This window comes from Cucurbita pepo, chromosome LG02 (genome assembly GCF_002806865.2).
Source record: "Cucurbita pepo subsp. pepo cultivar mu-cu-16 chromosome LG02, ASM280686v2, whole genome shotgun sequence".
Lineage (NCBI taxonomy): Eukaryota > Viridiplantae > Streptophyta > Magnoliopsida > Cucurbitales > Cucurbitaceae > Cucurbita > Cucurbita pepo.
Genome location: NC_036639.1, coordinates 1,435,319 through 1,460,407, shown reverse-complemented (window position 1 = coordinate 1,460,407; position 25,089 = coordinate 1,435,319). Strand labels below are relative to the sequence as shown.

The following is a 25,089-nucleotide window of genomic DNA, read 5'->3' as shown; positions in this document are numbered from 1 at the left end:
AGAGCAGGAAGAATGACGGTGAACGATTTGAAAGAATATCTTCACCTTCCAATCAGTGAAGCAGCCAAGAAGATGAACCTCTGTCTCACCGTCGTTAAGAAAATCTGCCGCCGCAGTGGGCTCCGCCGCTGGCCTTACAGAAAGGTCCCTTCTTTTTCCTTGTTCTTCCATTTTCCTCCCCAGAAGTTTCCATTTTTACGGTTGTTTTCATGGAAACAAAACTGGGTTTTATAGGTGAAGAGTTATCAGAGGAAGATGGGAGCTTTGGGGATGAGATTGAGATCTAGAGATGCTGAAACGAGGGCCAGAGCCGAGGCTGAAATGGACAGGCTGCGCCAAGAGCTCGCTCAGTTTTGTGCTGGAATTGTACCTGGTTAAAACGTCGTCGTTTTTGTTATTTTTCCCATTTTTATTTATTATTTATTTATTTATTTTTGTGAGCTTTTTGTAATTTAATAAAATAATGATATTAGCTAAGCATTGACAGATCCCAAGTAGTAATAAAGAAATTGAAACCACCAAACTCCCAGACGTAAAGTCCTAAAATCCCACACTCTTGATATGTTCGAAACATATTGAAGAAATAATAATCAGATCCAATGTCACAACTTTCTTGAATTTAAGCTCAAAAACTCGAACCCAATACATCTCACAACTGATCTTTCGAGATCTCGAAAATGAGTAGTCTTCCAACGGTCGTTTGTGTGAAAAGAGTGAAGCAAGAAGCTATGGAGGATTGGGACGAGACGATGCCATTACCGGGCGATGTAATTGAAGGTGTTGCTGAAGACAATGACGAGGAGCTGTTCGTTTCGACAAAGATCAAGGCTGATCTCAGTTCGCATCTTGCTAAGATCAGCCAGCAGTTTGAGGTTGTGTGGCTGAAGGTTAAGCGTGGAGATGCCACGCTTAAGCTTCGAGCACGTATCGTACAAGAGAAGACGTCGATTTTGCTTAGGAAGTTCACTGTTGGAGCTGCAACCGACGGTCGACATGTTGTGGTACTCGGTGATCTCACCTTTGACCAGTGCAATGAACTGCAGGGTGGGTTAGTTTTACTCCATTGTTGTTCTGTAAGTGGCAGCTTGAAATGTAACAGAGTTTGATGTTGCAGAAATGAGTAGAAGAATATCAAACCCGGATGGTGCAGAATTCAACAGAAGAGGTGTGAAGTATGAATGGAGCAAAAAACTCGACCTGCATCTACCCGATCATCGTTCTTCGGTCATAAGCTCCATCCTGTTCGTGCCACTGCGGGGAGAGCACTCCATGGAGACCACGACTAGCCGGTGTATGGCCTGGTTCTGTGCTGCAGTTTCTTCAGGAGCGCCTCTTGTCTTTGTCAATATTCAATCAGAACAGATAGTTAATGTAACTCAGGTAATACCCGTTCGCATGATCGTTGACAATCCCATCTGCAAATCGGATGTCGAAGCTCATTAGTTCGGTTTAAATTTTTGTTCTTATGAAGGACAAAACTCGAAAAACAGGAAAAGAATCATGGTGGAGCAAGCAACAAAACAACACTCCAAACCTGAAGGTTGTGCATGGGATAAGGCTATGGTTTCTTCCTGGAGTATCAGAAGTTCCACTCGAAATGGTTCCTGCATCAGGAGAAGTTCGTTTCGGAATGGATATCCAACGAACCGATGAGGTATTTAAAGATCCATTTTACACGCCATATACGTATCGAGTTCAAAAACTTGGAGAACTGATGCCATTTTGATGCAACAGGGGTTCATCAGTGTCAGCGCGGTGACAAAAGGCTCCGCAGCGGACCGTTGTGGGCTTGGAAGCCTCTTGGAAGAAGCAAAGACAACCAACCATCTCTTGTTGATAGCTCGATTGGAAGGAAAGAGCGTAATCCCATCGAACGTAAGCTCTACCGGACTAATTCACTGCTGCGACCAAGCCGAGATACGAAGCACTCTTGTATCTGCAATGGATAGAATGGACAGCGTGAGACTCCATATCATGGCTTTACCTGATGGGTCCGATGCTCAGGCAAATGAAACGTCTAATAAGCTTCGAACAACCCGAAAACTTTTCCCTTAAATGAACATCACTCAAATCCTCACATTCAATATAATGTAATTCCTGTTGTATGAAAATGTTTGTAAAATAGATGGTACTTGAAAATGGTGTTAATTTTGTGTTCATATAAGTCATCAGACAGACATCAAACAGATTTCGACAAACAAGACACTATTGGATTTCTTGAACAAAAACTAGGAAGGACTTTCATGTCTTGTAAACTTACCAGCTAGTAGCCATACAGAACAGACAAGCCATAACGTTTTTGTTTTTCTGTTTTTTATTGATGTTTTAGAAAAAACTCGAATCACTAACACGAAACAAGAAACAAGAAACATGATATGTATGACGTTATCAAGCAGGCCGTCCATTCTCATGCAAACATCCTCTCCACAACGTTCTGTTTTGGCTTGACGAATGCAACATTAATGAAAGTACGACTACCCACGGAGTCTAAGTGGTTCGAGACATTTTTGTTTTCACATAGAAAGTCGAAATAAAAGACAGAAAGATGAGAGTTCACCTGTTGAGAGTTAGGTAGGCCTGCAACACTTCCTAAGGACCTTAAAAGGATGACCCACTGTTGCTATTATAGAAGGAAAGCAAATAGAATTCGAATCGAACACCGAGTCCACATCTCTCACCGTGCAGACCGAATCATCAAACCATAGCCCATGTTTGTTTGATTTGTTCTCATCTGCATATGAAAGGAGAAGAAAGAAAGGAAATAATAAGTATCAATTCGAACAAACAGTGACAAATATAATTACAGAACATCAAACATGAGTAGTTAAATGTTAGCGGTGCGAGTTTATGAACATTCGAAAATTTCTCCAGTTCCTGTTAAATCTCCCAAGATAAAACTTAATAATCTATAAGCATTGTTCTTGGAACTGGACAGATTGTGAACGACGCCTACCAATGGATTAGTCGGGTAGGCCATGAGCACGAAGTAACGATTTTCAATAGTATTCCTCGCCCATCATCTTCCCAGAATCAAACTCTAAACATTCCCAACAACAAAATTTGACTCTTAGAAGTTGAACTACTAAAAGAACGATTAAAGAACTCGAATGTTGACAGTCGATTATATTTCTTATTAGCACGAACATTTGTACAAGAGAAATGAAAGGGGAAAAAATGAATTTCCTTATTGTTGAGGTATGACCACTACATGTTTCCATGCCATATTCAATATGATCTTGAATAAAGTTCACCAGAAAAAAGATAAAGAAAAGGGCATTACATTATCTGCCTCTAGGAATATATCCAAGCCAATGTAATCCAGCTAAGGCGATCAGCTCAAGCAATCTTGGTTCTTAGCAGATAGCCGTTTGAGAAACTCATAGGTCGTGATCATGGTGGTGGCCGACATAGCCATCGACGCCCACCTTGGCCCGAGCCCTCTGTAACAGGCATTCAACCCACCTTCCTTCATCAAGTTTCTTACGGTCTGCAATGCCGTTAGGGGTCGTCTTTGACCATTTTCTTCTCCATCCAAAACTTGCAATCTAGTCTTGATGGTATCTAGAGGCATTGTTATGATAGCAGAAACCCCACTGGCCAAGGCTGCACTCAAGCCCTGAATAGCCACTGTTGCCTTAGAATCTGGTTTAAAGGCATACCCAGCAGTATTAAAACTCTCATCCTTCTTACTATTGTAGTAGCCTAAACCACTCCAAATAAGCCTGTGAGCTACAGAGTAAGAAGCCCACCAAACAGCATTTGATGGAGCATATGTCAAGATTGATATCCCAAATCCTCTATATAATCCTCGAAAACCATCCGCATAAACGATCTTTCGAAACGCGTCAATACCATTCTTATAGACGCAAGAATTAAGGTTTTTAGCACTGTTATTGCAGCCCTGAACCATTAGTCTTTGGCTCACAACATCTATGGGAGTCCAGACCAATTGAGCAGCCATAGCCGAGCTCAACCCAGCAGCTCCATTAGCTATAGCCATGGCTGTGGTGTCTGAAAAGCCTAATCTAACCGTTGCACTACCAACGCCACTCTTGGTAACTTCAAGAGCTGTCATGTAAAAGGCTCGAGCTGGGATAGTTCCCATTAAAGAGGTTCCAAACCCTCGGTAAAACCCTCTTAAACCTTCATGGCGCATGATAGAATATGACATGTTAAAGCTTGATAGCTTAGTAGCAGAAACCTGAAGCCGAGTTTTCAAAACAACAATAGGGTAAAGAGCAGTTGATACACCTGAAAATAAAGCAGCACCCAGAAAAAAGAATTTGGATTTGTCTAACATATCCCAATCAATCTCTGCTGGAATATGAATTTCTGAAGTCGATTCATCCTCCGCTGCATTCAGGCTCATCTTAGCCAGTTCTAAAGCTAATACAAAACTACCCCAGAAACCAGACACCAGATAAACCCTTTTCCTTCTCTAAACTATGTAACAACAATGAAATACAGAAAACACCCAAATGAAAGGGATCGTCAGAATCAAAAGGGAGATCAGACGCTGACCTAAAAGAGATTATAACAGTAGTAATTGGAACAAATATGTTTTTTCAGGCAATAAATTGAAAGATACGACTCATCTCACCATGGATTCCAATACGATCATGGCAGTAAAGCCCAAGAAAACACAAACCCAGATAGAAAAAACCACTAAAATAAAAAAGGAGCAAAACCCAGAACTCAGAGTGGAAAATTGAAAGCGAAAACGGAGGCGAGAGCTGAAGGGAGGAAGAAAAAACAAGATTTATGGAGTTTCGCGAGGGTTTTGAAGATCGAGGAGGGAGGACACGTGTCCATCACCATGTCGAGGTCATTTTTAGATATGAGGCTCTTTTAATAACAAACCCAAAAGGGTTTTTGTACCCTCCATGATTCTGTGGGTTATCCATTTGGGTTTTGGTGTCTTCCGCTGCTTCCATTGTCTCTTCCAAGTTGACGCTTCCATTAACAAAAATCACCCAATTCTTTACAATAGACCCATCAAAATGCAGAAGTCAGATCGTTAGTGTTCTTATTTTTTTCGTCTTCTTTATTGTTTTCTGCAAATCTTATTGAAATCCCCATTTTTGGTTGGTGAAGAAGCAGGGTTCAGGCAACAGACCCAGATGAGCCCATAGTTTTTCCTCTGACACAATCATAAGTCTTAATTTTCGTCACTCCAGTTGACGGCTTCGTTTTTGTTGCTCAATCTATTTGCAAATCCATGGTCGGTTTTTGGACGATTTAAGGAAACCATTGGCTCTTGCCTCTTGGTTCACTAAATACATTACGGCGAGGAAAGAATGTGACGCGTTTTATTGAAATTGGGCCGGTGTTGCCTCAGGCCCATTTTAACGATCCGTTCCGGAAGCCCATTACGCACGTTTTCTCTATGGGGCCGGTTATTGGGGTTGGGCTTTGATTCTTATGTGTCAAAATGTTTTCGGCCGGTTACTCCACACGTCATACCAGGTCAAAAGGCCACGTGGAGATAATTTCATAGATGGACTATCCACGTGTGTAGCATCGTGTAAAGATAAATCCACCGAATACTTCCGCTGTGGCACATTAAAACCATCTCCCCTGGCTCCTCTCAAACTCTACCCTAAAGAATATTATATTTAAATTAACTTTCATTATTATTATTATTATTTATTTATTTATTATTATTATTATTATTTATTTATTTATTATTATTATTATTATTTATTATTATTATTATTATTATTATTTATTTATTATTATTATTTATTTATTTTTTTTAATTATTATTATTATTTTTTTTTTTAGTAAGAGTTCAAAGCCTGATAATGTGAATGTGAGATCTCATATCGCCGAGGAAAGAACAAAACATATATCGATGAGGAAAGAACAAACATTCGGCATAGAAACCTCTCCCTAGCAAGATGCATTTTAAGAACTAAAATCCTAAGAAGCTTACACAACATTCTTTATAAGAGCGTAGGAATCTCTTCCCAGCGGACAAATCTACGAAGCATTCTTTACATAGAGTGGAAACCTCTTCCTGAGCGTTTCAAAAACCTTGAGCGAAAATCTAAGACAATATCTACTCGCAGGTATTTCCTATTTTTATTTATTTTAATTACTTTACTTTAAAGAAATTATATGTATAATATTAAAATATAGACATAAATTAGACATTTGTTTCACTAAATGCAGATCCCAACCATTATATAAACCCAAGACGCGCCCATTTGAACCCAGACGGTCACACCACCATCACCAAAAAAGAGAAATGGAGTTAGCCAGAATGGGGTTAGACCCAATATTCCTGAATGCCCTCCATGACCTTCTGGACTTCACTGATGAGGCAGGGCAGAGCACCCACCACGGGCCGTCACGCGCCTTCGTGAGGGACGCAAAGGCGATGGCGGCGACTCCAGCCGATGTGGTAGAATATCCAAACGCCTACCAATTCTCCATCGACATGCCTGGCCTCAAAATGGACCAAATCAAGGTCCAAATCGAGGACAACCAGTTGGTTGTGACCGGCGAGAGGAAGAGAGAAAGTGAAAAGGTTAAGGAAGGGAAATACGTGACGATGGAGAGGAGGCTGGGCAAATACTTGAAGAAATTTGTGCTGCCGGAGGCCGCCGACGTTGACAAAGTATCGGCGGCGTACCAGGACGGAGTGCTGTCGGTCACGGTGGAGAAGAAGCCGCCGCCAGAGCCCAAAAATGCCAAGACTATTGAGGTTCGTGTGGGACAAGATTGATCGTATGAATGAGCCTTGTTTTGTTTTGGTTTGTAATATAATGCGACTTTTGTATGGTGTTTTGTTTGGTTTGTTTTTGTGGTGTTTTGTTTGGTTTGTTTTTATGGTGTTTTGTTTGGTTTGTTTTTGCCGATTGTTCATAATGTAATAATGTTTACAATAAATTTAGACTATGAACCCTCATAAATATTTATAGGGCCAAAACTTATACTATCGGGCCTCGTCAATTCTACCTTGGTTGGGGAGAAGCTCGTCAATTCTACCTTGGTTGGGGAGAAGCTCGTCAATTCTACCTTGGTTGGGGAGAAGCTCGTCAATTCTACTTTGGTTGGGGAGAAGAACAAAACATCCTAGGGTTCTTAGCCCCTTTTTAAACACTTTAGGAGAAGGGAAAGAACAATATCTACTAGGTGGACTTAAAGAACAATATCTACTAGGTGGACTTGAACCATTATAAATGGTATCAAAGCTAAACGTTAGACGATGTGCCAGTGAGAAAGCTGTTTTTGAAGGGATAGACACGAGGGACATGCCTTAGGCCCCTCGAGTGAATTTAGTGGAGACCCACATCGATAGAATGAGAGAAAGGAACAGGTGTCAGGGAGGATGCGGACTCGGAACAAATTACTAATTAGGAAAACCAAACAAAATGTTGCTTATGGAATATTCTGTCACATTCTAGAACTCAGACGAGAATGCAACCGAAGCTCCTGGAACCTCCTTCCAACTCTTCTCTATCCTTCCAGAAAATTCATCTCTTTTCACACAACACACACCTATAAATAACCAATCCAACCGCTCTCCCTTACCCACACCAAAACAGCTCTACCAGATCATCTTTTACAACCAAAATCTCCTTCGCACCAACATTTCCCTGAGCATCAAACATTTCTCCAGTTAACAAGCGAAAGATGGATCTAAGAATCATGGGCTTAGACTCCCCAATCTTCTCCACCCTCCACCATGTTATGGATCTCGTCGACGAGGCCGACAAGTCGTTCAATGCCCCAACGCGAACCTACGTCCGGGATGCCAAGGCCATGGCAGCCACTCCGGCCGACATCAAGGAGTATCCAAATTCCTACGTTTTCGTCGTCGACATGCCAGGGCTGAAGGTTGGCGACATCAAGGTTCAGGTTGAGGACGACAATGTGCTACTGATAAGTGGCGAGAGGAAGAGGGAGGAGGAGAAAGAAGGGGCGAAGTATGTGAGGATGGAGAGGAGAGTTGGGAAGTTAATGAGGAAATTTGTGTTGCCGGAAAATGCCAACGTTGATGCCATCTCAGCGGTTTGTCAGGATGGTGTGCTCACTGTGACTGTCCAAAAGTTGCCACCACCTGAGCCCAAGAAGCCCAAGGTGGTTGAGGTCAAGGTCAATTGATGGGTTTGGTTCATGAGTTTTCAGAATATGGCGCCCTGCTGGTTTTCTCTTTTATCTTTTAATTTTCTTCCTTTTTGGTGGTGTTTTGTGTGGTAATGTCTGTAATGTGGGTTGCCTCTGTAGTGTGTGCTTGATGGTTTATGTCAATGAATATTTACAGGTTTCATCAGAAATGTTAATCTTTTACTACTGTGCTGTGTGATTTGTTTCTCCAAAGCTAAGCAGAATTCTAGACTTGAAAATAACAATAAAAACCTAGGCAAGAATTGTAATTTCAACTAACCTGGGCGGAGATGCTGAAGAATCCAACTGGTTCCTACAGATAAACCGAACCAATGTGTTGATACTTACCGCCTGCAAAAATTGGGAGACCACGCCGCTGCCACAGTGGGAACATTTACCAGCTGATTATCAGTACGCCATGGCAAAAGGTTAGATGTTTGCCTTCTACCTACTTGAGGCAATTAGAAATTGCGAAGTGTTCCGATCTATAAGCAATGATGGCGGAGCCATTATTTACTACCATCGTTTTGTCAAAACCTAGGGAGCAATGGGATTGTGTCTTGTAAAGGCTTAAAGCTATAATGCTCGGCTAATCCAACATCTAAGCGGTCATCATTTTTTAAAAGAAAAAAGAAAAAAATACTACAATGACAGTAATAGTTTTAGTTATTATTCGCCATGGGCTTCAAGAAAATATAATCACTTTGGAGTTGAGCAAAACTAACTTTGGATAATGAAGGATCTTCTCCATTGAGATCAAGGAAATCCCCCTGCAAAACTTCTATATCTTGCACCAAGGTTGAGGATAATCCACGTAACATACATGTAAGATCCCACGTCGGATAGGAAGGAGAATGTAACATTTTTTATAAGAGTGTGGAAACCTCTTCTTAACAAACACCTTACAGGGAAGCCCAAAAAGAAAAATCTAAATAGAACAATATCTGCCAGCAATAAATTTAGGCCGTTACAAATGGTATAAAAGTTAGACACCAAGTTATGTGCCAGCAAGGAGGTTGAGTCCTGAAGGGGTTTGGATTAGGGGGTCTCACACCGATTAGAGAAGGGAACGAGTGCTATCAAGGAGGCTTAGCTCCAAAGGGGGTTGAATTGGGGGGTCTCACATCAATTGGAGAATGGAACAAGTGCCAACGAGTACATTGGGTCCCTAAGGAGGGTGGATTGTGAGATCCCACATCGGTTGGGGAGGAGAACGAAATATTCTTTATAAGGGTGTGGAAACCTCTCCCTAGCATACGGTTTTAAAAACTTTGAGGGGAAGCCCGAAAGGAAAAGTCCAAAGAAGACAATATCTGCTCATATGCAAAGCCGGATAGAGAAATAATCTAATAATGAAAGGAAGGGAGGATACTAGAAGTGAAAGGAAGGAAGGCATTGAGAAAACGATCTTTGATCGAAAGATGAACTTGGATGGTAAATACAGATGAGATGATCTTACTTCCCATCCTGGCTTGGGATCAAGAGCTACAGCAACCATAGAACTAGCCTTCCCCAACAAACATCAACTCCCTCTTGTTATACAATAAGAAGAAAGAACAACAACCCTTGACCTCCAATGCATGCTTTCTAATCAATGAACTGGATAAAACTAGGGACTTACTTGCATGAAGATGCTCCCATTCGCAACCAGAGGATGATCCTGTAAATCACTGCCTGGAGGGAGTATCAAGAGGTTAGGAACCATGTCATCCTTCTGTACCTATTTGACATAAAAACCAACACCATTAAGGAATTTTTTTTAAGGCATCGTGATGAACTACAGACCATACCAAGAACAAAAGTCGACATACTTTACCTCGCTGCATCCATGATGCATATTTTAAAAGGAGAGACGACTAGGAGGCACTTAGATGAAATGTGCAATAAGTAAAGATAATCCCGTTGCGGCAATTGAACTCCACTCTACTCTACTCTACTGGCATACACATCAACAACATTTAGGAAAGATCTTGGAACTCACTGCATACTTTTTGCCTAATACGTTTATTGCCGTGTGAACATTCATCTTCAAAGTTTTCACACGGATAAAACGAGGCCTTGAAACACCTGCCTGCATTGAAGGTTACCTCTTGAGAGATGACTAGGCTTAATAACTAAGTTGGTAGATATCAGCAAAGCAACAAGTTCATACAGAACTCTTACCAGGGCTTCATCACGAGCTATTAAATCTTCAATATCATTTGCAATTCTATTTGACAGAAGCTGTGTAACCGCAGATTGTGAAGAACTTTGCTGCCGCAAGAGAAACATCTCTGCATCGCCAAATGAAGGAATTTTCTACACACAGATCCCATAAAATATATCCAATCAGCATCAAATGTAAAATAGGCCAGCTGCAGCAGATATATATACAAGTACGGTTCAAAGCCATGCCAAGAGAGTCATTATTGGACATAGACAAACTCATTTCGAGTAAAGGAATTTAAAAGGTCCTGATGGTCAGCACAGAGTTTGAACAACAACAAATCCTCCCCCAATTCGTCCATCTCTCAAATGTTTTCAGAGTCGACACTTCAATGAGAATGCTTTTATGTTAAGATAAGAGACGTGAATAAAATACCTGGCCAAGGAGGATATCATACATGATGATATAAATTAATTCCTTCTGCGTCTACAATAATATTAGACTAATGTTAGTGTATATTTGAAGTGAGCAAGAAATCTATTCAAACAGAATTAGCTAGAACTTGATAGAGTTGTATGAAGCAAATGAACTAGAAACAATCATAGTAAAAGAGCCAGCTACAAAGAAGATGAGCGAGTACCTTCCATTTATTGCTCAATAAATCAGCAGCCTCTAGTACATCCTTGATTACAGGGAGGTCTAGTAAAACAGCCAAAGCAACTGAAATTTTTCAGTTTAACGAGAAAGCTACAAAATAAACTTTAACTTACGCAATATCACTAGATTTCAGAGGAGCGAGACAAAATCTAATCAACCAAGATGAGCACAAAATCATTCATATCAAATATGTAGGATTTTCAATTTTTCATCCAATTAATTGCTATATGCTATCATCCAGTTTCCAACTGCAAAGCTAAAACAGTCTGCATAATTATGTTAGTACAAAGGAAAATGTGTGTTAGGAATCACGCCTCTCCAAAATGGTATGATGTTGTCCACTTTGAGTATAAACTCTTATACCTTTACTTTTGGTTTCTCCAAAAGGTCTTGTAGCAATGGAGACGTGTTCCTCACTTATAAACCCATGATCAACTCCTTAATTAGCCGATGTGGGACTCATCTCCTAACAATCTTCAACAATCCTCCCCTCGAACAAAGTACACTATAGAGCCTCACTAAGGCCTATGGAGCCCTCAAACAACCTCCCCTTAATCGAGGCTTGACTCCTTCTCTGAAGTCATCGAACAAAGTTCCTTTGCTCGTCACTTCAGTCACTTTTGATTACACCTTCGAGGCTCACAACTTCTTTGTTCAACATTTAAGGATTCTATTAACATGGCTAAGTTAAGGGCATCACTCTGATCCCAGGTTAGGAATGACAACTCTTTCACAATGGTAGATATTGTCCACTTTGAGCATAAATTCTCATGGTTTTGCTTTTGATTTCTCCAAAAAGTCTAATACCAGTGGAAGAGATGAGTTCCTTACTTATAAATACATGATCAAACTCCTTAATTAGCTGCAGGACTCATCTCTCACCAATCCTCAACAATGTGCAACTAATCAACAATGTGCAACTAAAACCAATAGTTGTATCGACAAGTATATGAGAATCTATTTGAAAATCATCTTCAGCATTTAACAAGGTACCCTTCTTATTCCCAACAGATGGAGCATAAACGAGCAACTTGATTGAAGCGACAGCTCGACGTTGATCCTTCAAGAACTCGCCGCAATATCTGCAATATCTTCGCCGCCTCTCTCCTCGCGAAATATGCCGAACGCTCCTCGTTGCTCATCCGCCTGTTATCTTCTTTTCCGGCGGCCGATCCTTCGGTTCTGTTGATGCCGCACCTCATGGCTCCGCAGAAGACACACGCACTCTCCCAACTCCAGCAAGACCTTGTGAAGGCACAGAACCAATGAAATGACGTCGTATTACATGACAAAATCCTGGGCCCAAGTCTATTAAATTCCAGCTCATACCTCTTATATTTAATGTTTAGGGTTTCTAAAATTAACTTATATTCAAATTCGTACAAATATATAAAACAAATTTTAATTTTTAAATAATGTATGTTATATTTAATGTTCCTAAAACTAACTTATAGTGTATTTAATGTTTAATGTTTCTAAAACTAACTTATAACGAAATTCGTACAAATATATAAAACAAATTTTTAATTTTTTAATAATTTATTTTATTTTTAGTTGGAAAGTGTGAGACAGATCGAGACTTTGAGTGGTAGTTAGAACAGTGGAGGAAAAGCTAAGGCTAGAAGCCCAATAATTTTGCGAATCAGAGCTTCAGCCACACAGCAATGGCGGAGCGTATTCAGGTGCCTTACGACGTCACTGTCCGTCTTCTAATGGCTTCACTCGAACGGAATTTCTTGCCGGACGCCGTCGTAAGAAGGTTCACCCGCTTGCTACTCGCCTCTCGTATTCGCTCCCAGTTTAAGCCTTCCTCTCAACTCCAACTCTCTGATTTTCTCCACTTTGTGCACGGTAAGTTGCGATTCCATAGCTATTACGTTTCAAGGAGATTGAACTAGGTAACTGGATTTATTGACGGAGGAGCATGTCTACTTTGAATTTGGCGGATTGTCAAATTTCAAGGAGATTGAACTAGTTGATTGTGCCTGTTTCTGCAGCTTTAAGGGAAATGCCAATTGCTATTAAGACTGATAAGCCAAAAGCTCAACATTACGAGCTTCCTACCTCGTTCTTCAAGTTAGTTTTGGGGAAGAATCTCAAGTACAGGTAGTGAAATACTTACGAAGGTCTTACAGAGCGATTGGAAGAGTCTGATTTCTATTCATGTGAATTTTCATTTGCGTTAAGATGACATGAATACGCAGATTCGAAATTAGGACTTGAAAATATTGTGTGATGCATAATGGAACGCTTAGTTTTTCGATGGAAAAAAACCTAGTGTGTATTAAAACAGAGATTTGCAGGTCATTTTGAGTAAGAAGCACAAACAAACAACAAAAAGAGCTTCAAATAGCTTCAAGTTCTCTTAATCTGGTCAATTCACTAGCCCTAACATGATCTGTTGTTGCAGTTCATGCTATTTCAAGGACAAGTCAAGTACCCTGGAGGACGCAGAGGAGGCCATGCTACAAATGTATTGTGAAAGGTCACAACTGAAGGATGGCCACTCTGTTCTTGATGTTGGATGTGGCTGGGGGTCACTTTCGTTGTATATTGCCCAAAATTACAAGAATTGTCAGGTGACTGGAATTTGCAATTCAACCACACAGAAAGATTACATTGAGGAGCAGTGCCGGTAATTAGCTTTGTCTTGTATACCTCGAACTTTCTTTCAGATTTCTTAATAACCATTAAAATTTGATATGTGGTTTCAGGGATCTCCAGCTGAATAATGTCAACATTATTGTTGCAGACATCAGCACTTTTGAAATGGAAGCTGAATATGACAGAATAATTTCCATTGAAATGTTTGAGGTAACTAAATTCCTGATGTAGTTCCATTTTGATACCCACATCCTGAAATGGTTTGAAACTTTATTTGTTTTTACCCGAGAGCAGCATATGAAGAACTACAAGGATCTTCTCAAGAAAATATCAGGCTGGATGAAACAGGATAGTCTCCTCTTTGTTCATCATTTTTGCCATAAAGTCTTTGCCTATCACTTTGAGGTACGGTTGATTCACATTTTTATATACATTGAGGTTTCTTCATGGCTAGAACCCTTATTATTGGTTTGATGCTGTTTGTAGTAGACATCTTGATAAACAGGAAATATTATGTTTTGCTAACCATTTTATGGCCTCGTTGTTTAGGATAAAAATGAAGATGATTGGATTACGAGATACTTCTTCGAAGGTGGCACGATGCCCTCTGCAAATCTACTCCTCTATTTTCAGGTGATACGCCCCCCTGCCCCTGTCAAACCTCACCTTTCCCTAGAATTATCGCCTCATTCATTTAGCTTCGTAACAATCCAAGCTCACTGCTAATAGATATTGTCCGCTACGGCCCGTTATGTATCGTCGTCAGTCACACGATTTTAAAACACGTATGTTAGGGAGAAGTTTCCACACCCATATAAGGAATGTTTTGTTCGCCTCTCCAACCGATGTGGGATCTCACAATCCACCCCCTTGGGGGCCCAGCGTCCTTGCCAGCACACTACCCGGTGTCTAGCTCTAATACCATTTGTAACAACCCAAGCTCATCGCTAGTAGATATTGTCCCATTTAGGCTGTTACAAGTTTTCTTTTTTCGGTCTACAGTTCCTGACTGATAATCATTTGTTTTAAACTGTTTGAAAAAGCTAGTTTTCGAACTTATAAAACGAAAAGAAAACGGGGAACTTAGAAAAATGTGCATCTCTCCCATTCTTTGTGTTCATCTAGATCGATGGTGCGTTATTGTGTAATCCTAACAATAAGTATCTAACCTATCATGTAAGAGTGTCTAAGATGCACAAATAGATCATCTGTTTGAGAATTTCTACTTATTTTTGCTATTAGTATTGATAGTTATTGTCATTTCTTGCATTCCATCAAAGCATACCAGACATTTCAACTTGAGAATTATGACCATCTTGTTTTCATTTGATTTTGAATGTGAGAACTTTATAGTAAAACCACAAGAAGCTTCGAGTTGAGTCGTAACATTTTGCTTGTTCCATACAGGACGACGTGTCGATTGTCGATCATTGGCTTGTGAATGGCAAACACTATTCTCAAACAAGGTACGTACCACCTTACACACATTTGGAGAACATAATATCTTCTCAAGTAAATGTTGAAGTCTCCTTGCCAAATTTGCCTTCATATTTTGAAATTGTGATTAAACACAATTTTAACACATCCTTTGCAGTGAAGAATGGCTCAAAAGAATGGACAAGAACATGGCTTCAATAAAACCAATCATGGCAACTACTTATGGCAAGGATTCAGCTGTAAAGTGGACTGTTTATTGGAGAACATTCTTCATTGCAGTAGCCGAGTTATTTGGGTACAACAATGGGGAAGAATGGATGGTTTGCCATTTACTATTCAAGAAGAAATGATGCAAAGCAGCAAAGCTTCAATAATCTAAGCGGCCATAAGAACAAGGTGCGAATTTTATGAACTTGGACTGAATTTCTTCCTTTGAACTTTATGAATTTGGTGAAGCCATATGATCCATAGTTCTTGTAATAACAGTTTTTGCCATTGCAGTGCAAGAGCTGATTACAATATTTATATCAGTGCTGAATCTGGGTCGGATTATTGGCTCCATGAGGAGCCTCTACGACCTTTTTTAGAACGTAGTTCGGTGATGAATTGTTTGCACTAAATTTGAATTCAATTGATCTGTAGTCTCTGTAGTCTATGTAGTCTAAATATGCAACTTTCGGGTAGCAGTAAAAGATTCGAAGGTATATATCATAATCAATGGAACAATATCTAAATTAATTATATTTAAATTACAGTTAGGATACTACGTTTTATTTTGTCTTTATAATTTTAAAAGTTACCCTATGATTTAATAAATTTTTGTATGTAGGAAACTAAAAGTTAACATACCCCAAGTCACAACCATATTCAATTAATATAATTATGGTTTATATACTTCAATTTATTTTGATAAATACAAATATGTTAAATTAATGTAATTGGGGATATTTATTAGGAATATTAGTTAATGTTAATTATTATTTTTTAAATACTTACCATTAATCACCAATTAAATTTATTATTTTATTAATAACTAATTAATTTGTATTAATACTTCTGAATTAATTTTGATTATTTTATTCAATAAACTACTAAAATCATTCAAGATTATCTTAGTTACGTGAAATAAATCATAACTATTTAAAAATATGATATATTTTATGATTAAGAAAATAAATAAATATATATTTAGTACCACAAGAATATAATTAATTGAAAAGATGGAGAATATATAGAACAATTATAATAGAGAATATATAGATATTGAGGAATATATTTAGCAACTGTATTATAAATTATTTAAAATAGACTATGTTTTATAATTAAGAATATATAGGACAATTATACTTTATATTATACAAGTTGGTGGGTAAAAAAATTAAATTTATCCTTAATCTTATAATTATTTTTGTCGTGTAATTAATTTTTAATATTAAGTAGTTAATGATGGGCACAAAATTAAGTTTGACAAATAGAAAAAATAAATCACTAAATAAATATTATAAAATAAATAAATAAAAATTAACAAAAATCCAGCCCTAAACTCGTTTATCTCCATTTTTTTAAATCAAATTTGTAATTTATTATATATATAAAAAGAAAAAAAAAGTAATTATATAAATAAAAAGAAAAAAAAAAGTAATTATTTAAATAAATACAGTCATAGTCTTCATCTCCAGAGTGTTTGAAGTTTCAGATTGAGATTGCCGATTCATTCGCCGATGGATCAATTCAGAAATCAACCGCGGCTCCCGAAATTTGCCGTTCCAAAACGATACGAGATCAGCCTCAAACCGGACCTCTGTCTCTGTAAATTCTCTGGTTCTGTAGCAATCGATGTCGATATCCTTTCTGATACTCGATTTTTGGTGCTCAATGCTGCCGACCTTCATGTCGATGATGCTTCTGTTTCCTTCAAGCATCGGAGCTCCTCCAAGGTATTGAATCGCTCTCTCTTTATGACTTGAGACTCCACGTTAGGGGCGTTCGAGGATTGTAAGGAAAAAAGTGGAAGAATGAAGGGGAATGATGTGGATTTTTTTTTTTAATTTTTTATTTTTATGCATGTTTTTCATTCCGTTCTTGATTTGTTTATGTACGTTTATTATTCATTTTCAGCTCTTGAGATGGAAATGGATTTTTACGGTGTTAGATTTCGTAGTTAATGGTCGAGTTTGGAGTATGAACTTCCTACCATGCTCGTTATACTTCTGAAATTTCACGATGGCTGATGCTGTTTTTTGTTTCATTTGAGCATTTCAAGCTTGGAATCAGCAATGATTTCTCAGCTTCTTACTAGGTTATATAAAAATATTAGGATATTATAGAACCCATATAACTGTTTAGTCGACAAAATGTTATGAAAACATGAATTCTATATATTTTCTCACGACAGGTGTTCAGCAATCGTGTGCTTCCTATGAGAATAGGAAAGCTTTTAAAAATTTATTTATGCATTTTCTATTTTATCTGAAATTATTTGACGAACAATTGTTGGGCCAGGTTTTCCAGCCTTCAAGTATTCAAGCTTGTGAAGAGAACCAAATTTTCGTTTTGGAGTTTGCAGAGACGCTACCAACTGGGTCAGGAACATTGTCTATCAATTTCGAAGGAATCTTGAATGATAAAATGAAAGGATTCTATAGAAGGTAATTTTTTTGGCATGTGAGAGCTTAAGTTCGATGAATGGAAATGAGAAAGATCATACTGCTGGGATGAAAATGTTGGACCTTTATGGATTATGAACTTGATGTTGCAGGGAAATTTGTTCATGGTAAAGGTGTAACTGATTCTCTTAATAAGTTTTAACTCCTAGCTGTGCGCCGCTTAAACTCATAAGAAATATTATTAGTTTTGAGGAATTTGAAGGTTCAAGAAATGATATCATTTTTAGTTCGTAAGAATTTTAAAAAAGATTGTACTTCTCATTCGCATCCAAGTCCTCAAAAGTTTTGATATAGCGATTATATAACTAGCCTGAGTTATAGGAAAGCAAAAGAGAAGATACTTCTTGTAATCATTCATGTTTTCATATGATGAAGAAGGTTTTACGATTCCTAATTTATGGCAAAATTAGAAATAAGTACTATAAAAATAAAAATAAAATAATAATAAAAAAAAGATGTCAGCATTTTGGAACAATGGAACTTCAAGAATAAGAGATTGGGAAGGACTTCTTCTTCTTCTTTTTTTCTTTTTTTCCCTCTTTTTTGTATCTTCAAGTTATTCGTTATGTGTTAGTACTTTTACAATGGGCCACTAGCTTGCAGTGTGTTGAACTACACTTATCCCAATCTGTATGGATAATTGTCAGTAATTTCATTTCTTCTGTTGCCTCAATTTCTTAGCAACGGAGCAGTGATTACTTTTGCTTCTTTTTTAACTTGAATGATACGAATTTTCTCTTTGTTGCCCAGCACTTATGAGCACAATGGTGAGAAGAAAAATATGGCTGTTACACAATTTGAACCTGTTGATGCTAGACGTTGCTTCCCTTGCTGGGATGAACCTGCTTTTAAGGTGTTAGCATATCTCTTTCCATCTCTCTCCTTTTTTCCCTCTATGGAGATCTAAACCCCTTTAATTCATCTACTAAAACCTTGAAGTGATTATTCCCATCACCATGTTGAAGCGACACAGAAATAGCACTGCCAAAATTTATCTTAATTTATGTTACTTTTTAGTCACTTGAAATTTGACCTGGTTTCCATTTTGGTCCATAAGTATTCAACAGTTCTAATATAGTTCCCCATCTTTAATAAAATATGATATTTATATTATGTTAACTTTTTTTTTTTTTGGAAGGTTTTTTTTTTTTTTTTTTTTTTTTTGGTCTGTCGATTAGGATAGACAATTCAAATTAGAGGAATCATTTTGTGAAGTTTTTTATATTGTTAGATGTGAAAATGTGCTGTCAAGGGAAGTAGATTTCACATTTATAAAAGTACATTTTTAATTGCATTTTCTTGCAATATTAGTTGTTGAAAAGTTTGCCCATCAAATGAGTTATGTGCGTATATTACTTCTAATTTGATAAAATGAATGATGAAATAACTTATTGAGACTAATTTTGGCTTTTAATGAAACTTATGAACTAATTGTACATTTTAATTTAAAGAGAAATTACGTCAAAATTGAGAGAGGCTGGAATGATGTTTAAACCTTTAGCTTATTTCTACCCAATTGGAACTCCTACCTAGTCATTGCTTTAATCTGTTCATTGTTGACAAGCAGGCTACATTCAAAATCACGTTAGATGTACCATCTGAACTAATAGCACTTTCCAACATGCCAATTATTGAAGAAAAAGTGAATGGGCATCTAAAGACGGTTACATATCAAGAATCACCAATTATGTCCACATATTTAGTGGCCATGGTTGTTGGTTTATTTGATTATGTGGAAGATCATACAGCTGATGGTAAAATCATAAATTAGAGTTTCTTATGCATACTGTGGGTACTGTTAATAATAGCTTGAATTGACATCTTAACAGGGGTGAAAGTTCGTGTATACTGTCAAGTTGGAAAGGCAAATCAAGGAAAATTTGCGTTACAGGTCGCTGTGAAGACTCTTGACCTATACAAGGAGTATGTTGGTCCATACAGTATTATTCATCCTGTTTAGAAACTTTCTTTATTTTCTTCATAAACAGTGGTTCAACTTCTGCAGATATTTTGCTTGCCCATACTCCCTACCAAAACTCGACATGATTGCAATTCCAGACTTCGCTGCTGGGGCCATGGAAAACTATGGTTTAGTTACCTACAGGGAGACTGCTCTACTTTATGATGATCAGCACTCAGCAGCTGCCAACAAACAGAGGGTGATCTGCATATCCAAGCCTTCTTAAAAACAAAAATTATATTCATAATTTGAATTGGAATGTTGCCAATTCCTTGACTTTTTATAATTTTTTATTTTCTCATTGTTAAGGTGGCAACCGTCGTGGCTCATGAACTTGCACACCAATGGTTTGGAAACCTTGTAACTATGGAGTGGTGGACACATTTATGGTTGAATGAAGGATTCGCAACATGGGTATCCCACTTTCATTTAATTTGTCTTTATTTGGAACCCATTGTCGGAGGAAATGCTTATAATTGGTTTTCATTTTATCTCATTTGTGTAGGTGAGTTATTTAGCTACTGATAGCTTGTTTCCAGAATGGAAAGTATGGAATCAATTTCTTGAAGAATCAAATCATGGTCTTACGTTGGATGGTCTTGCTGAATCACATCCTATTGAGGTACACGTGTGACTGGCAGCCGGCAGGCATAGCTTTTTCTTTCTATTATCTCCTTTGTTGGGTATTCTGTTTGTCTTAATTCAAGGAAAGTCATTCTAGTGTTTCTTGTTCAAGTTAAGGAAGCACTCTTTTCTTTCAGGTTGAGATAAATCATGCCAGTGAGGTTGATGAAATATTTGATGCAATTAGCTATAGAAAAGGTGCATCTGTTATTCGAATGTTACAAAGTTATCTCGGTGCCGAGTGTTTTCAGGTTTTTACTATTCCTTGTCTAAAAAATTGGATCATTTTGTACCTATTAATCCAATTCGTTGAAGTGGGTTGCTTGATGTGATCAGAAATCACTTGCTTCGTACATTAAAAGGCACAGTTGCTCAAATGCAAAAACTGAAGACTTATGGGCTGCACTTGAGGAGGGGTCTGGTGAACCTGTGAACAAATTAATGAGTTCCTGGACTAAGCAACAAGGATATCCTGTTGTCACAGTCAAAGTGACAGATGAGAAATTGGTGTTTGAGCAGGTCTCTTTGTGTTGGTTTCTGTCATTTGATCAAATTCATCTATGAATTTCTTATGTTAGTTTTAACATTTTATTTTTTGATAAACTCTTGAGGGTTATAATTCATGGATATTGTAATTGGCAGTCAAGATTTTTGTTGAGTGGTTCCTGTGGAGAGGGGCAATGGATTGTTCCCATAACATTGTGTTGTGGCTCCTATGATGTGCGTAAGAATTTTCTGCTGCAAACGAAGACAGAATCTGTTGACATCAAGGAGTTCCTCGGTTGTTCCTTCAGAAAATGGGATGGTGGAAATGATAAATCTTGTGATTGGATAAAGCTTAATGTGGATCAGACTGGTTTCTACCGGGTGAAGTATGACACAGATCTTTCATATAAGCTTAGAAATGCAATAGAAAAAGATCATTTGACTGCAACTGACAGATTTGGTAACTAACATCTTAGCTTTACTCATTTTGATGTCGGTAATAAGGAGTAGCTAAGGTTATTCTTTCTACAGGTATTTTGGATGATGCATTTGCCCTTTCTATGGCTTGCCAGCAATCAGTTACTTCTTTGTTTACCTTAATAAGTGCTTACAGAAAGGAACTTGACTATACTGTGTTATCGAATTTGATCAGTGTAATGTTTTCACCTAGACTCTTTTTTCCTCCAGTTTTTATAGTCATACCTAGAGAGCTTATTCTGGGAAACTATTTTGTAGATAAGCTATAAACTTGAAAAAATTGCGGCTGATGCAATTCCTGAGGCCCTGGTCAACATCAAACAATTTTTCATCAACAATTTCTACTTTGCAGCAGAGTAAGATATTTCATGTGAATTTGTGTGTACTTTTAAATCTTTATAAGCGGCTATGTAGGATTTTTTGGCCATGATTAAAGTTATATGTTTGCATAGCCTAAATAAGATGTCATTAATGGATCTTATTTTATAGTTATCTTGTTTCAGATGCGNTTTTTTTTTTTTTTTTTTTTTTTTTTTTGGTGGTCAACAAAATAAACGGCACATTTATAATATGGAAGTATGGTAACTGTAGCTTGATCTATTGAATGATGTGCGTTCTTGTTAACAGAAAAACTTCGGGTGTTTTTTCCCTTTGGCTGGGGGGAGTTTATGATATACATATTGTCTTAGATTTAATTGAAATGTTTTGCATTTTCTTTTGTTTCTGCAAATCCTTGTGCTGGTATGAAGAATTCCATATTCTATAAATCTAAATAACCCCAATAGTTGGCACGGAGGTTCTGGATTTTTTTTACTGCTTGCTTTTTTAAAACAAAATTTCTTTTGAATTGGCCAAGATATTATTGGTCGAGGAGACTCTGGCTTAATTTCCCAAATTATGGCCTCTATAACTTTATTGGAAAAATTAGGATTTGATGATTTTCAGGTAAGGTGTACCATTTATATTTTTTTGAAGTCATGATTTTCAGGTATTGCAACAATATCCTTAGGATATTGAACATCTTAATGAGTGTCTGGATGCCAAATATCTACAAATACAAACTGCATAAAAGTTATCTTGCAATCTTTTTGGTTATTTTATTTATATATGCAACTTTATATGTAGAAAACTGGGTTGGGACCCGAAACCAGGCGAAAGCCATCTTGATGCAATGTTGAGAGGAGAAATATTGACGGCTCTTGCTCTGTTCGGTTGTGAATCAACAATAAAAGAAGCGAATAGGCGATTTCATGCATTTTTAGATGACAGAAGTACGCCACTCCTCCCACCTGATATTAGAAAGGTACGCTGGAGGAACATAATGCTGTACAAACAACTAAGCAAGAATCTTACGTTCTTAATCGTCTCATGTTTTCTTTATTATAATATTTCAGGCTGCGTACGTGGCGGTAATGCAGACAGTCAGTACTTCAAACAGATCTGGTTACGAATCACTTTTAAGAATTTATAGAGAGACTGATCTTAGCCAGGAGAAAACACGCATTTTAAGTAAATCACATATCATTTTTGGTCGACGAACGAGTTTCCTTGTGTTGTGTGTAATATTCATATGATTACTTCTGTTTCTTTTTAGGTTCCTTGGCATCTTGTCCAGATCCTAACATCATTCTGGAAGTTCTCAACTTTTTGTTGTCGTCTGAGGTACTGTAGTTTCTTCATACAATGACAACCTCTTGCATTTGAGACTCAAAATACTCATTATTTTCACTTGTAGGTTCGTAGTCAAGATGCTGTTTTTGGACTAGGGGTTAATTGGAAAGCACGGGAAACAGCTTGGACATGGCTGAAGGTGATTTACTCAATCCTCTCCATTAAGAAGCACACTATATTATTATTTGATTGGCACTTTTCTCGTAAATATTTATCCTGTTAGCATATCAATCAGAAAGTTCTTACAACAGGGGTGGTTATATCCCAAAGTTGGATGTTGAGGGGGGAAATGAACACAATTTATTCACATTTTGGCCGCCCTTTTGGCCCATGCCTCCTATGCCCACCGCTAGCATATATTGTCCTCTTTGGGCTTTTCCTTTCGGGCTTCCCCTTAAGGTTTTTAAAACGCGTCTGTTAGGGGAAGGTTTTCACACCCTTGTAAAGGGTGTTTCATTCTCCTCTCCAACCGACGTGGGATCTATATATATAATCAAGCTTTGTAAGGCACTAGTTTCACAATACATATACAGTTTTCTTAGTTTTATTTTTTTTTTATTATTATTTTGAAATTTAGCTTAGAAGTCAGAATGTGTTTTTCAGGAATGTAACGAGAAAAAAAAAAAGTTATCAAATAAGACCTGTTTTTTCATTGTTCATATCTCGTGCTCTGTTCCTTCGAAACTATAACAATGTGACAATGTCAACGCAGGCAAAGTGGGAAGAAATCTCAAAAATCTTCGACTCCGGGTTTCTGATCGGACGCTTTGTCAGTGCCACAGTCTCCCCGGTTTGTACAGCTCTCTTCTTTCTCAACCACCCTGGTTCATTAGTTTGTTCTCAAGCTCTCGCCTATAACCTATCTATCCTTCATTTTTCATCGTCATTTCAGTTTGCGTCGTATGACAAAGCGAAGGAAGTTGAGGAGTTCTTTGCAAGCCGTGTGAAGCCAGGGATAGCCCGAACATTGAAGCAGAGCATCGAGCGTGTTCACATCAATTCAAGATGGGTTCAGAGCGTTCAGAAGGAGCATGATCTTTCTAGAGTTGTACAAGAGCTAGGGTTGGATGAATGCATTTTATCACGTATCACTGAATAGTGAATATGAAGCGTCTTTGAAAGCAAGGCTCCTGCGATGTTATAGTTGTCTCGGTTAGATTTATGAACTTCAATCAATTCCACAACCCCATAATAATGAAGTGGAATGAAGTCTTTCTTTACTATAATGTTTCCTCCTGACTGCTTGCCCCCAGGAAAACAGCCTTTTACTTTGGTTGCACATTCAATAATTTTAGATAAAGTCGTGCTTCTTCCAAGCTTAATTATGCATATTCTACATTTAGTTCATGCTTATTACATTATTAGATCTTTGCTTAATTTTTGTTGATCCTTAAAATTAATATTATTTAATATGTGTTAGGTCGATCGATTAATGAATAATCGATACATCACGATTTTTGTCCCTATTGAGAAATGGTTCAAAATAGTCTCGAGATCGTTAGCAACTAACTGATGCTCAGCGATAAAACTATTGAGAATAATATATCGATTCAAATATTTTCAAGCCCTCCTAAAAATTCATTACAATGAGGCTAGAATACATACCAAGTGACAAGCATGCTAGTGCAAGTGATGAAAGTCGTATCTCACAATGGAATGGAATCCACGAAAAATCAACATAATGAATGAATCGAGATCTTTGCCTTCTAGCTGTATTCCGTCACTTGAATATTTAATGATTTATGATTGCAAGTATTCAAACAAAACAATAATGATAGTCCATTGATCAAATTCAATGGAAACAGTGGGGATTAAACAAAATGAGATTCTATGAAAACACAACGAAACAGAACAACCAAAGCAAAGATTTTTTTAAATCAATCAACAAATTGAAAACTAGTGACCAACCCAGTGAAAAAACATGCTATAGTTCTAATGTTTCAGTAAAAAAACATGCTATAGTTCTAATGTTTGTGTGAGAGTCCGAGGAAAACGAAACACCTTTTGTAAAGGTATGAAAACCTTTCCCTAGCATACGTTTTAAAGTCTTGAGGGGAAGCCCGAAAGAGAAAGCCCAAAAGGGACGATATCCACCCTTACCCTAGCAGACGTGTTTTAAAGTCTTGAGGGGAAGCCCGAAAGGATAAGTCCAAATAGGACAATACCTGCTCGGCCGTTACAGTTTGACTACATAATTTTATCAAACCAAAAAGTTGTCCTTGTTTTCCTGCTAACAGTATAAAGAA

At 37.7% G+C, this 25,089-nt stretch overlaps 5 protein-coding genes across 11 annotated transcripts; 4 read left to right on the top strand and 1 right to left on the bottom strand.

The window, feature by feature from the left end:
• Positions 1 to 511: 511 nt before the first annotated feature.
• Positions 512 to 12,219, bottom strand: LOC111788224 (solute carrier family 25 member 44-like). Of its 7 annotated transcripts, none has more exons than XR_002814115.1 (10): positions 11,912 to 12,199; positions 10,902 to 10,960; positions 10,697 to 10,747; positions 10,279 to 10,413; positions 9,932 to 10,186; positions 9,737 to 9,835; positions 8,396 to 8,600; positions 2,558 to 2,731; positions 1,535 to 1,936; positions 512 to 1,415 (listed from the first exon to the last, which is right to left on the bottom strand). XR_002814115.1 is itself a non-coding variant. In XM_023668505.1 (4 exons), exon 1 carries the CDS (start codon positions 4,367 to 4,369, stop codon positions 3,332 to 3,334), a length of 1,038 nt encoding a protein of 345 aa, XP_023524273.1. In that variant the 5' UTR covers positions 4,370 to 5,559; the 3' UTR covers positions 525 to 1,415; positions 1,535 to 1,936; positions 2,558 to 2,731; positions 3,281 to 3,331. The 7 variants fall into 7 exon arrangements, 2 of the variants coding, with proteins under 2 accessions (XP_023524273.1, XP_023524274.1); XR_002814116.1 differs by having other exon boundaries at positions 8,396 to 8,516; positions 11,912 to 12,197; XR_002814118.1 differs by lacking the exon at positions 8,396 to 8,600 and having other exon boundaries at positions 11,912 to 12,194.
• LOC111788315 (17.1 kDa class II heat shock protein-like) lies at positions 6,080 to 6,913 on the top strand. Its single transcript, XM_023668643.1, has one exon. The coding sequence runs from the start codon at positions 6,251 to 6,253 to the stop codon at positions 6,728 to 6,730; it is 480 nt and encodes a 159-aa protein (XP_023524411.1). The 5' UTR covers positions 6,080 to 6,250; the 3' UTR covers positions 6,731 to 6,913.
• Positions 7,163 to 8,301, top strand: LOC111788317 (17.1 kDa class II heat shock protein-like). The gene has a single exon (XM_023668645.1). It carries the CDS (start codon positions 7,642 to 7,644, stop codon positions 8,110 to 8,112), a length of 471 nt encoding a protein of 156 aa, XP_023524413.1. The 5' UTR covers positions 7,163 to 7,641; the 3' UTR covers positions 8,113 to 8,301.
• A 258-nt stretch (positions 12,220 to 12,477) lies between the features above and the next one.
• On the top strand, positions 12,478 to 15,632 carry LOC111788216 ((S)-coclaurine N-methyltransferase). The gene is made up of 8 exons (XM_023668493.1): positions 12,478 to 12,769; positions 12,916 to 13,024; positions 13,329 to 13,553; positions 13,633 to 13,732; positions 13,817 to 13,927; positions 14,072 to 14,155; positions 14,930 to 14,988; positions 15,117 to 15,632. The coding sequence occupies exons 1-8, from the start codon at positions 12,583 to 12,585 to the stop codon at positions 15,307 to 15,309; spliced, it is 1,068 nt and encodes a 355-aa protein (XP_023524261.1). The 5' UTR covers positions 12,478 to 12,582; the 3' UTR covers positions 15,310 to 15,632.
• A 985-nt stretch (positions 15,633 to 16,617) lies between these two features.
• LOC111788106 (aminopeptidase M1) lies at positions 16,618 to 24,181 on the top strand. The gene is made up of 19 exons (XM_023668299.1): positions 16,618 to 16,896; positions 17,462 to 17,607; positions 18,376 to 18,478; positions 19,193 to 19,379; positions 19,455 to 19,548; positions 19,631 to 19,784; positions 19,895 to 19,999; positions 20,091 to 20,207; positions 20,347 to 20,460; positions 20,546 to 20,728; positions 20,852 to 21,155; positions 21,227 to 21,348; positions 21,431 to 21,528; positions 22,298 to 22,475; positions 22,567 to 22,681; positions 22,767 to 22,834; positions 22,908 to 22,982; positions 23,556 to 23,633; positions 23,736 to 24,181. Exons 1-19 carry the CDS (start codon positions 16,681 to 16,683, stop codon positions 23,940 to 23,942), a joined length of 2,664 nt encoding a protein of 887 aa, XP_023524067.1. The 5' UTR covers positions 16,618 to 16,680; the 3' UTR covers positions 23,943 to 24,181.
• The last annotated feature ends 908 nt before the right edge of the window (positions 24,182 to 25,089 follow it).

Bases quoted from the DNA above. Each gene is read 5' to 3' on its own strand.
- LOC111788106 (XM_023668299.1), top strand. From the start codon at position 16,681: ATGGATCAATTCAGAAATCAACCGCGGCTCCCGAAATTTGCCGTTCCA. The intron at 17,608-18,375 runs GTAATTTTTTTG...TTTGTTGCCCAG, and splicing joins ATGAAAGGATTCTATAGAAG to CACTTATGAGCACAATGGTG. The intron at 21,156-21,226 runs GTAACTAACATC...TTCTTTCTACAG, and splicing joins GACTGCAACTGACAGATTTG to GTATTTTGGATGATGCATTT.
- LOC111788216 (XM_023668493.1), top strand. From the start codon at position 12,583: ATGGCGGAGCGTATTCAGGTGCCTTACGACGTCACTGTCCGTCTTCTA. The intron at 12,770-12,915 runs GTAAGTTGCGAT...CTGTTTCTGCAG, and splicing joins TTTTCTCCACTTTGTGCACG to CTTTAAGGGAAATGCCAATT. The intron at 13,025-13,328 runs GTAGTGAAATAC...CTGTTGTTGCAG, and splicing joins GGGAAGAATCTCAAGTACAG to TTCATGCTATTTCAAGGACA.
- LOC111788317 (XM_023668645.1), top strand. From the start codon at position 7,642: ATGGATCTAAGAATCATGGGCTTAGACTCCCCAATCTTCTCCACCCTC.
- LOC111788315 (XM_023668643.1), top strand. From the start codon at position 6,251: ATGGAGTTAGCCAGAATGGGGTTAGACCCAATATTCCTGAATGCCCTC.
- LOC111788224 (XM_023668505.1), bottom strand. From the start codon at position 4,369: ATGAGCCTGAATGCAGCGGAGGATGAATCGACTTCAGAAATTCATATT.